Raw genomic sequence first — 17,366 nt, forward strand, 5'->3', positions numbered from 1 at the left:
TGGCACACACATGGCACCGACATGGCACACACATGGCACACACACACCGACATGGCACACACATGGCACACACACACCGACATGGCACACACATGGCACACACACACCGACATGGCACACACATGGCACACACACACACACACTGCCCTGGCATACCTCAGTCACCCCTAGCTGGGTGCACTATGCCAGTGGTGTGGGTGCAAGGGCATGAGCCCTGTACCCCTACAGTACCCAGGTCCATTCCTGGAAGTGCAATGCTGCCATTAAGAGTATATGGTGCTGGGAGGTCGTCATCACGAACTCCACAGCACCATGATGGCTGCACTGAAGACTGAATTTTGATATCAAACTTCTCAGCACATTAAACCCACACGGATGCTAGTGTGGGATTTAATGCAAGATGCACGACAGAGGGCAACTTAGAGTTGCGCCCTGAACCTAACCTACAATCCACGTCCTGTCTGAGAGGCTGCCTAGGCTGCCACACAGCAGACATGTTGCTGGACCCCTGGGTAGAGAGCCATCCGCTCTCGTTGGCCTGCAACAGTGCACTTCCTGGGAGAGGTGCTAGGTCTACCCCCCCCCCCCACCACCACCACCACCACCACCGGTTCTGACCCCCACTCTGGCGGGAAGACTGGCGGGAAACCCCAAGGGAGGAAAGAGGGTGTGCCAGCCTCTGCCAACCCCACCCCTCAGGTGGGGGAGGCTAGGTGAAGCACATCTCCGGGCTCTCGCCATCTTGAAGATGGGGAGCCCTTCCCAATCAGGACTAGCCTCCTGCCCCCCTCCCACTGGAGAGTGGCAGGATAGGGAGTGTACCCACCCCAGGGAAGGGACCCATTGGTCCCTGCCCTTTACCTACCTGTAACACCCCTAAATGTAGTATTTAGGGGCACCCTGAACCTTCCTTCCTCAGATCCCGAATCCGAAAGAAGGAAGACCTGCCGTGCAGCTGCTAACAAGAAGACACCAACTGACTTGGCCCCAGCCCTACAGGCCTGTCGACCCTCGAACCTGCGCCTGCTATAACCCGGCGTCTCCAGTGGTCAGCAACCTCAAAAACCCCGGAGGACCTGACTGCCTTGTGACTCTAAAAAGACTGGGACTCCTACGAACAGTGGTTCTGCTCAAAGCAAGTAACAAGCCCCTAGTCCCAACAAGGAACCACGACTCCTGCGCACTCTGCACCCGCCAAGCCTGGCCTGTGCCGGAGTGGACAAAGACCACGAAGACGTCCCCCCGGCGACTGTGACCAAGAATCCAGCACCCAAGGACCCGCCTCAACGCTCCTCGCGACGGCCTGCAGCCTCAGAACCAGGGACCCCTCCAACCGCGACCAGCTGAGGGTAAGATTTCCTGAGCCGAAAAGACACCCCGGCTCCCTGTGGCCCCCTGTGCCCAGCTCCTGGGTGCCTACCTAACCTACAGCTTCCCAACGTACCTCTCGAAGTTGTGGTCGCACCTGAAGAATCTTCGTCCCCGAGCTTGCAGCCTTTGTTCATCTGGTAGCTTCTCCATTGAAATCCATTGAGCGCCGGACGGCTCAAAAGCACCCTGCACCCAGCCCACCTGAGTGCCCCTGGAAGTGCAAAATCTATCCTACTCTACTTCCCCACTTGCCCTGTGTAAGTGACCAGGAGCCCAGCTCCCACAGCCGCGTGGCCTTCCTGCTAGCAGCCACCAACCAAAGGCCCCTTGCCCGCCATAGGCTAACATTGAGCCTAACTCCCTTTGCACCCGGCTGCCCCTGTGCCGCTGAGGGTGTAACAACTGTACCTACCTGACCCTGGGAGATCCCCGAGTCTATGCCCAGAACCTTAACCTTGCCAGTCGAGTACTTACCTGAAAGCCGATTACTCAATTTTTCTCCATAGGGAGACATTGACTGGTTTCACTTGGAAATTCTTCTAAGTGTCGAGTTTTGAAACTTTAAAATATTCGCCTAAAATCAGCTGAACAATGAAAACGAAATTACTCACCTGTTATCAGGAGAGATCCCAGTGCTGGATCTTGGTGACCCTGAAAAGGAATTACAACCGTACAATTTTCCTCCATAGGATAACATTGCCTGGTTTTTACCAGAAGTTCTTCTAAGTGTCGAGTTTTGAAACAAATAAATATTCTTTAAAAATCGCCTGTATAACAAAAACTATTTCTTTCATCTGTTTACATCTGTTTACAAGAGATGCACCAGTGCTGAATCCAGGATCCAGCACGGAGTAAGAAAGTCATGAATTTCCTTCCATAGGATAACATTGGTGATTCCATGTGAAAAAGTTTCTAAGTGTCAACTTTTAAAATACAATAATATTCCTTAAAAATCATACCTTTTAACCAAAACACATTTACTCACGTGTTTCCAGGAAATGTCCCAGGACTGAATCTAGGATCCAGTCCTGTGGTTTGAAAAGTAATCCAAAAAGTAATTAATTGCATTTACTAAGAAATTCCCATTGAGCTCAATGTTATAATTGTGTTTGAATTGTGTTGCCCATTGCAACAACTGTAACTACTGTATTAAAAAGTCTATTGCCTATTGAAAGTATTTAACTAAAACATCTCATTCTGAGAAATTATATTTTGATACCTATTGTTGGTTTTAAAATAAAACAAGTATTTGTTTTTATATACAAACCATTGTCCTAGAGTTCAGTTCTTGAGTGTGTGAGACCATTTGCTGACTGAGTGTGTACAACAAATACTTTACACTGTCCTCTGATACTGCCTTACTGCTCGACCAAGCTACCACTTTAGAGAGTAAGGTTATATCACTGGGGACTGTGGACTCTGTGCACACTGTACCTATTTGGGGACCCACTTTCTTACACAGAGCCACTTTCTTACACAGGGCATCTCCTTATACTTTCCCCCCCAATAATACTCAGTCATGGGAATCAACAGTGCAGGTGTAACATGACCATGATTCTGATGGCACAAGAATGCACTGTAATGCTCTTAATATCTATAAACCGCACTTAATAACCATGCACAGGGGTGAAACATTCGGCAGTGGACCCGTAGATACTCTATTTGGCAGTATGGTCCCTGAAGTGATATTGAGGACAAGCTTAATTTGCCAGGCAAGTGTGTGGAAATAGTAAAAGAGGCATGAAGGCCCACACCACGGACATGTTATGCAGCTAAATGCAATTTATTGTGGTTTAGTGCTAATGATTATTAACGCAACCTGATGATGAGAGAGCAATACTTCAGTAACTTTTTCTTTATTTTTTTGGACAGACATGGGTTATAGTTAAGCTAATGTGCATTTGTCTGTATGCATGAGGTGTCCCAAGAATGCATAACTTTTCAGCATATCAACCTTTAAGGTGTTTTCAGGATGCAGCAAGCCGATATTACTCCCCCACCCCCCCCAGTTAATCTGCACCAAGCTGGCATCTTAATGTGGTTTAGTAGACATGTAATACGTGTTTGTGCAAACAAACAAGGCAATATTAGCAATATTATAAACATTACCTCAGCTTACGGTTCAACACCAGTGTCTAATGATACTGAGTGGTAGGTTTGTTTTGAGAAGAAATCAGACATTTCCGAAGTGTTTTCTAATTTTCACAATAATCAAAGTATTCCATTACTATGTTTTTTCAAAAACCATACTGCTTCTCCATTTGATTTATGCATGCAGGCGAGAAGCAATGGTTAAAAAAAAAAAAAAGCACATTTCTTAAAATACAGGCAACAGTTCCTTATAGCACATTTCCCTTTGGGAGGGGGGAAATAGCCACAAAAAGACAACTGCGAAATGGATTCTTCAAGTAATTTAGTTGGTCCTTGGCAGAGAAAAATTTGCAGTCGTGGTCAAGTGCTTATCCCATGGGAAAGAACGGGTCTTTGTAGGCTTATGAAGGGAAAATATCACTAAATGACATTTTTGCAGTTGCGCTTGGTAATCAATACATACTTTCACATCAGTAATGCTCAGTCAACGAAATTAGCTCAAACATGGCTGAAGGTGATAAAACATTTGTTTGCTCCTTCTAAGTCTTCAGATGAGCCCCATATAAGGAGGTACTGCTAATTGATACACAGCATGTGAATCTGAAATATATTTGTGTTGCAAATAAAACTAGTTTTCTGTAAGAATAACTTTGTAGCTCAAAACTCTTACTCATGGAATACTTTTTTTATCCCATGTGAATACGTGACTGATGTAGTAGAAGTATATATAATGAAACCAGTATGTGCACCTTACTGAAGTAGTGAAAATTGAAGCTAAACATGGTGGTCATGTATTAGGTATGTTGGACTTACTATCGAAGTCATTGTTACTCATACTGGTTCCACCTATAGTAAATGCCCAGAAAGGAAAACTAATTTAATGGAAAATTTCTGGGACCAATCAGTAGATGGCCAACTAGTCAAAGTATACGAGTAGAGTTACAAGTAAGTATCCATTTTCCAGTAACAGTCAAGTAAACAATCACAAAATGTTGGAAATCTTTGAAAAAAAAAAATTGGAACCAGAAAAGTGCCATACTCTGGCTTTTACACTTACCGTGCACTAAGATGTCCTTAGGGACTGCTGTACCATAGACAAATTCCAATTCTGATCATCCTGTTTGATATGCTCCTGCTCAGTTCACAGCTCATTATTCTCTTCAGTTTATCGGGCAACATGGTCCAACCCAAGTCTTCCTTCAAAGTATTATAGCCTGGGGACAGTAGTGTGGCTAACTAGTTGCAATTCCAGTTTTTCTGGAGGAAAGGCATACAAGTCTTGTCAAGTGTTGCATAATAAACATTTGGATGGTAGCAATAGCTTTGTCCAGCAGTAGCAATGACAATACATCAAGACTACGCACAGCCTCCAACGACTCCTCCATCCAACTTTAACAGACTAGTTCAATGGCTTCAGGAACAATGGAGAAGAAGTATTCCCTCCAAGTTTACTTACAAGCACAGTCACTACGTATTTTTACAGAAGCAGATTTTGAAATGTATGGATGGTTTGGTCTTAATTGAGATACATCACATGATATATGCATATCTGAAAGAAGCACGTTAAAGGTTCCTTACCTTAGAATTACACCCAGGCATCAGACTGGATCCGGAAAGATTTTTCGTCAGCAGTACCTCTGTGCGTCCGAAGGTGGTGTCGGTCGGCTCGGCGTCCGTCGCCGTGGTCACCGGGATGATGATGTGGCAGCTACTTAGACACTGCACTCGCGCGCTGACGTCAGTTATTTCTTTTTCCGCACCAGCCAGCGCAGATCCGGGAGGAGCGGTCCCTCAGTCAGTTTTTGACTTTATCTCAACTTTTGTCGACTTCTTTGTTCGAGTCTTTGACTCTGAAAAGGTGCACGAGGGATGCCCGGTTTCATGGCCTGCAGTTCCTGTCAACGCATGTCGTGACTGATCCGCATCGTGTGTGTCTTTTTGGCCTGGAGCGTGACCACGACCCCAAGTCGTGTTCCGACTGCCAGTCGATGGCACCAAAGGCTTTGCGGGAGCTGTCCTGAAAGCTGCTTGAACACCGGCAGTTGGCTCCCCGCCATTTGAGGTCCCGGTCGAGAGGGAGGTCGAGGGACCGGTCGCGGAACCACCACCATTCCGGTTTGAAAGCATCGAAGTCTAAGCACTCGGGGTCGGGTAAATCGAAGCATAAGAAGTTGAAGAAGCATGGTCGCTCTTCGACTTCTCGTCGGTCGGCCGATCCCAGTAGGCACGCGGGTGGTGCCCCTCCCGGGGAAACGCGCGCAGAGCCCGAAGAGTCGTCTCCGTTTCCCTCCCTTTCTGGGACCCGGAGCGACTCCCGCCCAGCTTTGTACGTTCTAGAAGGTGATGCATGCCATCTTTGGGCGGACCGACCCTGCTAGCGCGCCTTTGGGCCCTGTGGACTCGGTTGGGGGTCCTAGGTCTTCGCTGCCGGCAGCTCCGGCCCAGACGCCGCAGGCCCCCCTTAGATCCAGGCCTGGATCCGGATCGGCGCTGGTTGACCTTCTTACGCCTCCACTGGTGCTACTTCCGACGGCACAACTACCGCGATCGATGCCGGTTGGCCCACTGGCCGGCGTCTACCACGGCCTCCATTCCAACGTGGACAGATTGGCGTCGTCCGACACCGGATCCGGACCCCAGGTGGGGTTTTTGTGCCCCTGTTCACTCCTGGGGTCCCTTTTCAACCACAATGGCACCCAGATGATGATGATGATGAGGAGGAGGATTGGGAGGGGTCAGGTGACGCTTTAACTGACCAGTTGGACAGTGAACAGGACTGTAGAGGAACTGGGGAATGCCAATGGTTTGGACACCTCCCCTAACCTTGGCATGTTGTCCCCTCCTACAGTGGCTACGGAGGAGGGAGCGTCATATGCAGTGGTGTTGCTTAGGGCAGCCATTGCTCTCAACCTCGAGCTTCCTACGGTGGCTGTCAGGACTAACCGGACTGAGATGCTTCAACCGGCTGCAAGCTTTTCGGAGCCCCTGCTGCCGTTTAATGAGGCCTTCACCGACGTACTTTCGGACACGTGGTCCAGGCCCAACATGGGGGCTCCCGTGGACAGGATGATTGCCTGACGCCACCGCACGGCTCCGGGCGACCCCACCTTCCTCTCCCAACATCCCACCCTGGACAGCTTGGTAGTCCAAGCTTCCACTTCCAAGAGCGCCTTCCCTACCGCTCCACCAGAAAGGGAATCAAAGAAGCTGGACCACCTTGGCAAGAAAATGTATTCTTCCGCCAGCTTAGGACTGCCATCCGTAAACACCTCATGTCTCTTGGGCCGTTATTCCCACTCAGTGTGAGATACAGTGGCGCAAGTGCTGCCTCAGTGTCCGGAGGAGACCCGGGCAGTGCTCTCCCAGGCTGTTGCTGCCGGGAGGGATGCAGCAAAGTTTACTATGCGTTGTGGGCTGGACACCGCTAACTCTCTGGGCATGACCTTTTCAACGTCTGTAGCGCTTCGTTGCTACTCCTGGATGAGGTCCACTTGCTTTTCAGGGAATGTCCAGAACACCTTGATGGACATGCCCTTTGATGGCGTCACCTTTTTGGCGAGACAGCAGACCACACCCTAGAGTGCTTCAGTGACTCATGGGCTACGGCCAAGTCTGCGTTTTGCACCTTTCGTGGCCACGGAAGGGGTGCCCCACTACGTCCCACCCCAGTGCCACAGGCCGCAGCAAGTTACCCAACCTTTGTGCGGCCGGGGACGTGGGGAACAAACGCTGTGGTTCAGGTAGCCAGCAGGCGGGCCAGTCCGCCAACCCCCCCCCCCCCCCATACCCCCCCCCACCTGCAGCAGCCTCCAAACCCTCCTAGTCCGACCTTTCAGGCCCTTCAAACACTAGTGGGCGGCAGGATTCGCCATCACCTCCTCCACTGGCGCACCAGGTGGGTTTTGACAATAGTCCGAATGGGCTACTCCCTCCCCTTCGAGACTACCCCTCCAGCCATGCCACCGAGATACCAGCTTATGTCGGAGGATCACCTGACCCTTCTCCAGCAGGAAGTTATGGCTCTCTTGGCCAAGGGAGGCATTGAGTGCGTTCCTGTCCCAGACGTAGGTTCAAGATGTTGACGCTTGCTCAGTTCTTGTCTGCTCTCGTCCGGGAAGACTGGATGGTAGCGTTGGACTTGCATAATGCTTATTTTCACATTCCTGTCCTGCCGGCCCACCGGCGTTGCCTATGGTTCATGGTAGGTCACGAGGACTTTCAGTTTACCGGGCTCCCCTTTGGCCTTACCAGCGCCTCTTGGGTGTTCACGAAAGTGATGGTGGTGGTCGCAGCTCATCTGCGCAGATCAGGGGGTTGTCTTCCCCTATCTCCCCGACTGGCTGTTGAAGGCAGGTTCGCCCCAGGCAGTAGTCTCCCACCTCCAGACTATGGCTGACCTCCTGCATTCGCTGGGATTCTCCATCAATGTGCCGAAGTCTCACCCGATTCCCTCTCAGAAGCTCCTCTTCATCGAAGCGGTTCTGGACACAACGCGGTTTCAGGTCTATCCTCCCGAACAGCGAGTCCAGGATATTCGGGCTATGATTCTGATCTTTCAGCCTCTATCCCGGGTTTCGGTTAGAATGACCCTGAAGCTTCTGGGCCTCATGGCTTCCTGCATCCTGCTGGTCGATCATGCCAGGTGGCATATGCGGGCTCTGCAGTGGAACCTGAAGTTCCAGTGGGCGCAGCATCAGTGGAATCTGTCCGATTGCGTCCAGATCCTGGAGCGCACTGCACGACAACTGCAGTGGTGGCTCATGAACCATGATTGGGTCAATGGCAGATCCCTCTCCCAACCAGACCACACTGTGGTGACGGACGCATTCCTTCTGGGATGGAGCGGCCACATAGGAGAGGCGGAGATCAGAGGCCTCTGGTCTCCGGCAGAGTCCGGGCAATTCGTCTTGCTCTGAAAACATTCCTTCCCTCTTACCGGGGAAGAGTAGTGCAGGTGTTCACGGGCAACACCACCGCCATGTGGTACTGGAACAAACCGGATGGGGGGGGGGGGTTGGTGTCGTGGACCTTATGTCAAGAGGCCCTCCGCCTCTGGACATGGCTGGAACATCAGGGCATTTCTCTGGTGGTTCAACACCTGGCAGGTTCTCTGAACACCAGAGCGGACGAACTCAGCCGCAGGTGCATGATGGATCACGAATTGCGTCTTCACTCGGAGGTGGTGCAATGTCTCTTTCGAGAGTGGTGAGAGCCTTTGTTAGATCTATTCACCACCGAAGAGAACGCGCAATGTCAGCAATTAGCGCATTGGAATTCCCAAGGTGGCGCTTTTCATCACGAGTGGAGTTGCGGTCTGTTGTACGCCTTTCCGCCTATACCTCTTCTGCTCAGAGTGCTGAAAATCAGGCGCGACTTGGTCCTAGTCATTCTTGTGGCTCCGGATTGGGCACGAAGAGTCTGGTATCCTGAGCTGCTCAACATGGCCATCGATCCTCCGATCAGACTGCCTCTTCAGGAGGATCTTCTGTCGCAGCAGCAGGGGACGGTCCTCCACCCGAAACTGTCCAGTTTCCACCTCTTTACGTGGAGATTGAGCGGCGGCAGTTGACGTCTTTCGACCTGCCTCCCGAAGTCTGTGACGTGATCTTGGCAGCCAGGCGTCCCTCCACTAAGACGGTATACACCTGCAGGTGGAACAAATTTGTGGCATGGTGCACAGGAAAGGCTGTGGATCCCCTTTCTGCCCATCTTTCTGGGGTTCTCTTGTTCCTTCTCTTTAGCCCAGCAGGGCTTTGCTCTGGGCACTATCAAGGGCTATCTTTTAGCCATCTCTGCCTTCCTTCGGCTGCCAGATCAGCCTTCTCTTTTCAAGTCTCGGGTAGTTAACCGTTTCTTAAAAGGCTTAACACCTCTTTCCTCCAATCCCCTTCGTAATGCCTCAGTGGTACTTGAACCTTATTCTTACCTATTTAATGTGTGCTCTCTTTGAGCCGCTTCATAACTGTCCCTTACGTCACTTGACTCTTACGACTTTTTTCCTGGTAGCCATCACTTCTACTAGAAGGGTGAGTGAGCTCCAGGCCCTTTCTTCAAAACCTCCTTTCCTGACTGTTCACCTGGACAAGGTGGTTCTCCGGAAACGTCCATCCTTTCTTCCTCAGGTGTTCACTGCCTTCTACATCGGGCAGACCATTACTTTGCCCACTTTCTTTCCGCTTCCTTCGAAGGAGGAAGAGAGGCTCCACTATCTAGACCCAAAACGTGTGCGCTCCTATCTGGATCGCACAAAACAGTTCCTGGTGGATGATTAACTTTGTGTTGGCTACGTGGGCGCAAAGAAGGATCGGGCCGCACACAACTGCACCATTTCTCTATGGGGAGTGTTGTGTATTAAGGCTTGTTACACTCTGGCTAAAAAGGAGCCTCCAGTTGGGCTATGTGCCCATTCCACCAGGGCGACGGCAGCCACTACTGCCTTGGGAAGAGGAGTTCCTCTGCATGACATCTGACAGACGGCCACATGGGCATCGCTGCACACGTTCACCAAACACTACTTCCTGGACAGCCAACTCTGGAGAGACTGCTTCTTTGGCCATTTTGTTCACTAGTTCTTTCTGGTGAGATCTTGGTTTGCAGACCCACCACCGGGGTTGGTATTGCTGGGGTATCTAGTCTAAGGTAAGGACTCTATAACTAACGTGTTTCTTTCAGATGCGCAAGTTACTTACCTTCAGAAACAATAGATCTGTAAAACATTAGTTAGTTATAGATTCCTTACCGCCCTACCCATCCTCCCTGTTCAGTGAATTTATTTCTAGGGTTAAGGACATCCTTTCAGGGCCCTCATTTTGTGCACCAATGGTCAGGGTATTGCATCGCACTGCGTTTCTGGTGAGGAAAGTCGTGTACAGAACTGAAGTCTGCGCGCAAGGGCGGCGCCTAACTAGCTGCTGCGACATTATCCCGGCGACCACGACGACCGATGCGAAGCTGACCGATGCCACCTTCCGACGCGCAGAGGTACTGCTGACGAAAAAACTTTCCGGCTCCATTCTGACGACTGGGGGTAATTCTAAGGTAAGGAATCGAACTGTTTCTTACAAATATATTGTTACCGAAGGTAAGTAACTTGTGCTTTTAAGGCATTTTAATTTGCTCAATATAGATTTTTTTTTTTATATTACAACCAGCCATAAGTACCCATTATTGACTAATAGCATTACCTTTGCCATTGTACAGATTATCTGATAGACCTCTAACCACAGATTCCTTACTTTAGAAGATCTCAGGGGTCAGGCTGATTCCAGAAAACTTTTGCTCAGGCATTACGCTTGCATGCTGGTAGTGGTGTCGGTCGGCTCCGTGTGCTGTTTGTCATCTGTGCCAGAAGTGACGTTTGCATCACCTATACAGGTACCACTTTAGCACTCTGACGTCCGTTCTTTTCTTTTTGCGTACGCTAGCGTAGATCTGTAAAGAGATCTACCCTCTGTCACTTTTTGATAGGCTTCCTCCATTGTTTTGTCAACGATCTTCGGTGTGTAGGCTTATCCCTCAATGTTCAATAAGACTTCTGGATTCAAACAGTGTAGTGCCTGCCCTTGCGCCATGTTGGTTACGAATCCACACTTAATTTGTCTCTGGAGCCTGGAGCAGGAGCATGACTCAGTCATGCTTTGCCAGGCCATGGCTCCAAAGGCTTTGAGGGAGCAATCCCTAAAGCTGCTTGTGACTCGGTGTTCTACTCCACGCGGTTCGTCCTGGACTTCTTGTTCCCGGTCGAGAGGAGGGTTTTGGCACTGCTCCGGGATTCCTAAGTCCTCGTCCTCCCACTCAAAGTTGTTGGGTCGGTCAGGTAAGAGGCACAAGAAGCACAAAAAGTCAATTTGCTTCGACTTCTCCCTGTCTGTTGGCCGACGTGACGCGACGCATTTCCCTGCCTTTTCAGGAGCCAGAGTGACCCCCGCCCAGCTTATAAATTCTAGGACACCATGTGCCTCACATTTGAGCGACATGACCCTCTCGGTGCGTATTCGGCCCTTAGGCTCAGAGGATGCTCCACCGGGTTTCGCGCTTTCGGTCCAGCACCGATGTCCCCAGTGGATCCAGTGGCGGATGCGGAAAGGTGCTGGTTGTCTCTGTGACCTTTCCTGGCCCTCACGCTGAGACTCCAGGCAGCGCCCCCTGGCAGCACCAGCCCCATTCTAATACCTGGCGACCTGGAGCTGGATTGGCGCCTGTCGACTCCTGTTATGGTGCCGATGGCACCCTGGGGTCCTAGGTCCATTCCTCAGCCTTAGTTTGAGGGGCTAGGAATGGAGGAAGATAGAGAGGAGGCGCTGGACCCTTTGCAAGACCAGCCTGAGCAATTGGGAGAGGCGAGTGGACTGGATACTACCCTAGATTCCTGCCTGCTTCCTCCCCCTACCGTGGCTACTGAGGAGGGAGCTTCATATGCTATGTTGGTGAAAAGGGCAGCAGAGGTCCTGGACCTTCAGCTCCCTTCGGTGGAGGTAAAGACTTAACATCTTGACATAGGTACTGCAGCTGGGTGTCTCTCCCTTGGAACTCCTCCTGCTTTTCAAAGAGGCCTTGACTGATATCCTTCTGGGAACCTGGTTCAAACCCATCTCGGGGATTCTTGTGAATAGGACAGTTGCCCACCACCATCGCCCTGCTCCAGGCAACCCAAACTTCCTTGCTGACCACCCTACCCCTGAGAGCTTGGTGATTCAGACCTCTAACTCACAAAGCGCGTTCCCTTTCGCACCTCCGGGTAGGGAATCCAAGAAGCTGCATGGTTTGGGGCAAGAAGATTTTTCTTCTGCCAGCCTTGCATTGCAGTCAGTGAACACTGCATGTCAAGTGGGCCAGTACACCCACTCCTTGTGGGAAACTGTTGCCCAAGTGCTGCCTATGGTCCTGGAGGAGGCCCGGGCTTTTCTCTCCCAAGTGGTATCCGACTGGAGGGATGCAGCAAGGTTCATCACTGGTTGTTGGTTTGACACCACCGATTTGTTTGGCAGAGCAATGTCATAGACGGTAACTGTTCGACGCCACGTATGGCTGAGAACATCTGGCTTTTCTAGGGATTTCCAGTCTTCCCTTATGAACATTTTGTTTGATGGCACCTGTCTCTTCAGGGACCAGGCAGACATGGCCCTGGAGCGCTTTAAGGACTTGTGGGCGACAGCCATGTCCTTTGGATTTTCAGTGACCACCCATCCCTGTCTGTTTTTTGCCCATTTTGTGGCCACGGAGGGCTTTTCCAGCATTTTTTCAGCCAAGCGTGCAAGTTCAGCAACCTCTTCACAGCAGTGGGCGTGGCTCCTGTCGACCCTGTGGGTCAGGCAGCTGGAGGTCTAGTCAGTCAACTCTGCCCCCTGCTGCCTCTAAACCTTCCTGGTCCGGCCCTTCAAGAACATGGATGGATGGTTGGTGGCAGGATCAGCCCATCACCTCTACCGCTGAAAAAACATCACATTGGGCGAGTGGGTTCTTCAGATAGTCTGAAGGGTCTACTCCCTTCCCTTTGAGACAACCCCTCATTCCATGCCTCCGACTTACGACCGGCTGACAGAGGACCACCCGAACTTGCTTTAAGAGGAATTCAGAACTTGCTTGGCCAAGGGAGTCATAAAGAGGGTTCGGTGCCAGAAGTAGGCTGCATTTGCTATTCCTGCTACATTCTGGTCCTGAAAAAGGACAAGGGCCTTCATCCTATTCTAGATCTGCGAGCCCTCAACTACTTTCTCAAAAAGGAAAAGTTCAAGCTGCTGGCTCTGGCTCAGGTCTTGTCTGCCCTAGACCCCGGAAACTCGATGATAGTGTTGGACTTGCAGGATGCCTATTTTCACATTCCTGTCCTGCCTGCCCATCTGTGCTACCTATGGTTCACAGTAGGCCAAAGGCACTTTCAGTTCACAGTGCTCCCCTTTGGCCTTACCAGCGCCCCTCAGGTGTTCACCAAGGTGATGGCGGTAATTGCAGCTCATATGCGCAGATCAGGGGTGCCAGTTTTCGACTGGCTGCTGAAGGCGAGCTCGCCCTAGTCTCCTTCCCCACCTCCACACTACGGCGACTCTTGCTTTCGCAGGGGTTCATTATCAACGTGCTGAAGTCACACCTGACTCCCCCCTCAGATGCTCCCTTTCATCAGCTATTCTGGATACAGTGTAGTTTTGGGCTTATCCTGCTTAGCAGTGAGTCCATGATATTCAGGCTATGATGCCGATGTTTCACCATCTATCCTGGATTTCAGTGAGACTTGCTCTGAGGCTGCTGGTACTGTATCCTGCTAGTGACAGATGAGCCAATCCTGGGATGGGGCTGCCATTTGGGAGAGATGAAGATCAGAGGACTCTGGTCTTCAGCAGAATCTGGACTTCATATCAACTTGCTGGAGTTCGAGCGATTTGCTTGTCATTGAAAGCTTTTCTCCCTTTCATCAAGGAAAAGCTGTTTACAGGACAACACCACCGCCATGTGGTACTGCAACAAACAGGACGGGGTCCTGGACCCATTGTGAAGAGGCCATGTGTCTCTGAACATGGTTGGAACAGCAGGGCATCTGTTAGTTCAACACCTGGCAGGTTCCCTAAACACCAAGGTGTTGATGTCTAGCAGATCATGAATGGCATCTCCACCCGGAAGTGGCACATGGTCACTTTCAGAAGTGGGGAGCGCCTTGGTTAGATGCTAGCCTCCACCACGAACGTGCAATGTTAGCAGTTTTGCGCGAGTTTCCAAGGCGGCACTCGCTTGGTGACATTTTTCACCTCGAGTGGAGCTCAGGCCTCCTGTACGCCTTTCCGGCAATACCGCTCCTGTCCATCGTGCTCAAGAAGATCTGGAGCGACCAAGTCTAAGTAATTCTTTTGGCTCTGGACTGGGCACAGAAAGTCTGGTATCCCGAGCTTCTCCTACTGAGTATTGATCCTCTGATCAGGCTGCTCCTTTGGGAGGATCTTGTGTACGCAGCAGCAGGGGAGGGCTGTTCACCCAAACCTGTCAACGCTATGCCACCTTGTGTTGAGATTGAGCAGCAGTTGACCGCATACGACCTTCCTCCCGATGTCTATATTGTGATGCTGGCAGCCAGGAGTCCCTCTACCAAGGTCGTGTACGCCTGCCGGTGGCAGAAATGTGTCAAATATTGTACATAAAGGTCTATTGATCCACTTTCTGCTTCCCTCCCTCAAGTCCTTCTCTTTATTTTGAACCTTGCCCAGCAGCGCTCTGCTTTGGGCTCTTTTAAGGGGTACATTTCGGCCTTGTCTGCCATCGTGAAACTGCCAGACCAAACCTCTTTGTATAAATCCCCTATTATACACATATTTCTTAAGGGGATTGTACCTATGTTCCCACCTGCCCCTTTCATCATGCCTCAGTGGGACCTTAATTTTGTTCTCACCTCCCTGATGTGCGCTCCGCTCAAACCTCTGCTCAATTGCCTCATCTGACTGCTTTCTATCAAAACTGCCTTTTTAGTGGCAATAACTTCTGCCAGGAGGGTGAGTAAATTGCAGGCTCTGTCATCCAAGCCTCCTTACCTGCCCGTCTTCCCTGATAAGTTGGTGCTTCGCACTAGGGCCTCTTTATTACCGACAGTATTTACACCATTCCATGTGGGGCAATTGGTCACCTTTTCCACTTCCTGTGCTCCTCTTCACCCCTCTAAAGAGGAGGAACCACTTCACCATCTGGGCCAAAAAAGTGTGTTTTCGTTCTACCTCGACAGCACTAAAGACTTCCAGGTGGACGACCAACTCTTCATGGGGTATGTAGAATCAAAGAAAGGTTGTGCTGTGCAGAAGAGGACTATCTCGTGATTGGTTGTCCACTGCATCAAAATCTGCTACCCTCTGGCCAAGAAACACCCTGCTGAAGGCTTAAGAGCTCATTCCACCAGAGCCATGGCTGTGACCACAGCATTGCAATGTGGTGTTCCAGTCCTTGACGTTTGTCAGGCAGCATCATAGTCATCCATGAACAAGTTCACTTAGCATTTCTGCCTTGAAAGTCAAGTCCGCAGGGATGGCCTTTTTGGCCCCTCTGTCCTGCAGGACGTCCTGGACTAATCTGGTCTCTATTCTAGTGTAAGGAATCTGTAGATAGATGTCTCTATCAGATGTACAAGTTGCTAACCTTCGGTAATGCCTTACCTGGTAGAGATGTCTTCTAGCTGCAGATTCCTTACCGACCCACGCATCCTCCCTGAGCTGCGGACAGGTTTTTAGGGTCAGGGCTGATCCCTTTCAGGGCCTTAGTTGTGCTAAACACCACTGTCTGTGCACTTCATGGCTCCGCGCTCCTGGATTGGAAAGTCGTGAAAAGTAACTGATGTCAGTGCGCCGAGGTGGCGCCTATATTGGTGATGTGGACGTCCCTTCCAGCGCGGATGACGACTTCACGAAAAGCTGACCAACGCCTCCTACTGGCATGCAAAGATATTGCTTGAGCAAAAGTCTTCTGGATCCAGCCTGATGCCTGGGATATTCTAAGGTAAGGCATCTGCGACTAGTCTGTCTCTACCAGAAAAGGTGTTACCGAAGGTAAGTAACTTGTCCAGCAGTGTTTGTTTTTGCTTTAAAGCATGCACTTTTTTGTTTTATTGGCATCTCCCTGCAATCACAAGGTTGTTTTAGACCAGGAGGTATCTTTTCTTTTAGATCTCACTCCAGATAGCCTTCCTAATCTGGGTTCTTGAGAAACTTTGAGATTGAACACAGAAAGTTCATGATAATCCTTCTCTACAGTTAGTCATGTTTGGAAATACTTCACCAAACCATGCTTCTTAATTTTCGATTGCTTGCTGGATTTTGTCTTCTATCACCTACAGATAACCTCTTCAAAAGAGTACTGATCTTTGAGAGGATGCTGGGCCAGGTTTATCATTTTTATAGTAGAGTTAATCCGTTATCTGTGATTCTCAGGAGTAGTATTCATAAACAATGAATGCGTAAGCATTATATATGGAATGCCAGTTGTGAGTAATCCTCTTTTAGGCCAAATTGTTTATGCCGTCCCATTTGTTGAAACCTGGTGATGTCTTTCTGTCCCTACCTCACACACACTTGTTCCTGGTAATTTGTTCCTAGGGAAATGTGATTGAACTTGATGACCGAGTAAACTTAATTGGGCCCAGCATATTACCACAGCTTACCTTCTATCCCTTGTTCTGAATGTTTTAAGTTTTCATCAACAGCTCAGAAGGCATCCGCTGAATATATGTGGGTGAGAGAGGTAAAATAAGATGCTCAAGATGGATAGGCATCTATAGCTCCCTGGCATCACACAATGTTAGGCTTTACTTTCAGTTGCTGGGCTGTTCCAGGTCAGGAATCTCATTTTTGAATAGTAAAGGACGCTGTAGATAAGCGCCTTAGCATAGAAGAACACCCTGATATAAACATTTTTAAAGCATCTGATATTCATTATACGAGTTATTGACTTTGTTAAACCCAATGGGGATCTGGTTTGGTGATAGGAGTGGCAGTTTCTATAGAACATCACCTTGCCCTACTGATCTATTTCTTTTTGCTTGGCAGTCAAGGACACTGATGGGTGGACGTTCAGAACGGAATGAGTACTTGCTTCTTCACGCATTTCATGAGAACAACTTCATTGTACCTGATAAACCTAGTTTTAAGAAGCCCCTTCAGAATATGGTGGGTTTTAAATGTATACACTGGTTTACATTTTGATGCTGTTCTTTATTAGCAAGGCCATTATAGAAGATGGATATAATATCTACTGTATGCATTTTCCCAGGATACAAACATGTTTTGGAATCATGTCTTTAAATGTATGTAGAATGGTCTGAATCATTTCTGCAGAATTTCAAATTCAAAGGATCTCTGAATATTTTCCTGAATGTTTCTAACTTTCTTTGCAGGTGTCCAGGGAAATATCAGTGAATTTCACATCTGAGCATTTCTGCT

General features: G+C 49.6%; 1 protein-coding gene across 1 annotated transcript in view; it reads left to right on the plus strand.

Annotated features, from left to right (window-relative positions):
* POLA1 (DNA polymerase alpha 1, catalytic subunit) overlaps positions 1 to 17,366 on the plus strand; it is a 2,011,520-nt gene that overhangs the window by 472,424 nt on the left and 1,521,730 nt on the right. The window contains exon 22 of the mRNA XM_085622423.1: positions 16,974 to 17,093. Within this exon, the coding sequence (XP_085478549.1) occupies positions 16,974 to 17,093 (120 nt within the window). The remainder of the gene's footprint in view (positions 1 to 16,973; positions 17,094 to 17,366) is intronic.

This window comes from Triturus cristatus, chromosome 8 (genome assembly GCF_964204655.1).
Source record: "Triturus cristatus chromosome 8, aTriCri1.1, whole genome shotgun sequence".
Lineage (NCBI taxonomy): Eukaryota > Metazoa > Chordata > Amphibia > Caudata > Salamandridae > Triturus > Triturus cristatus.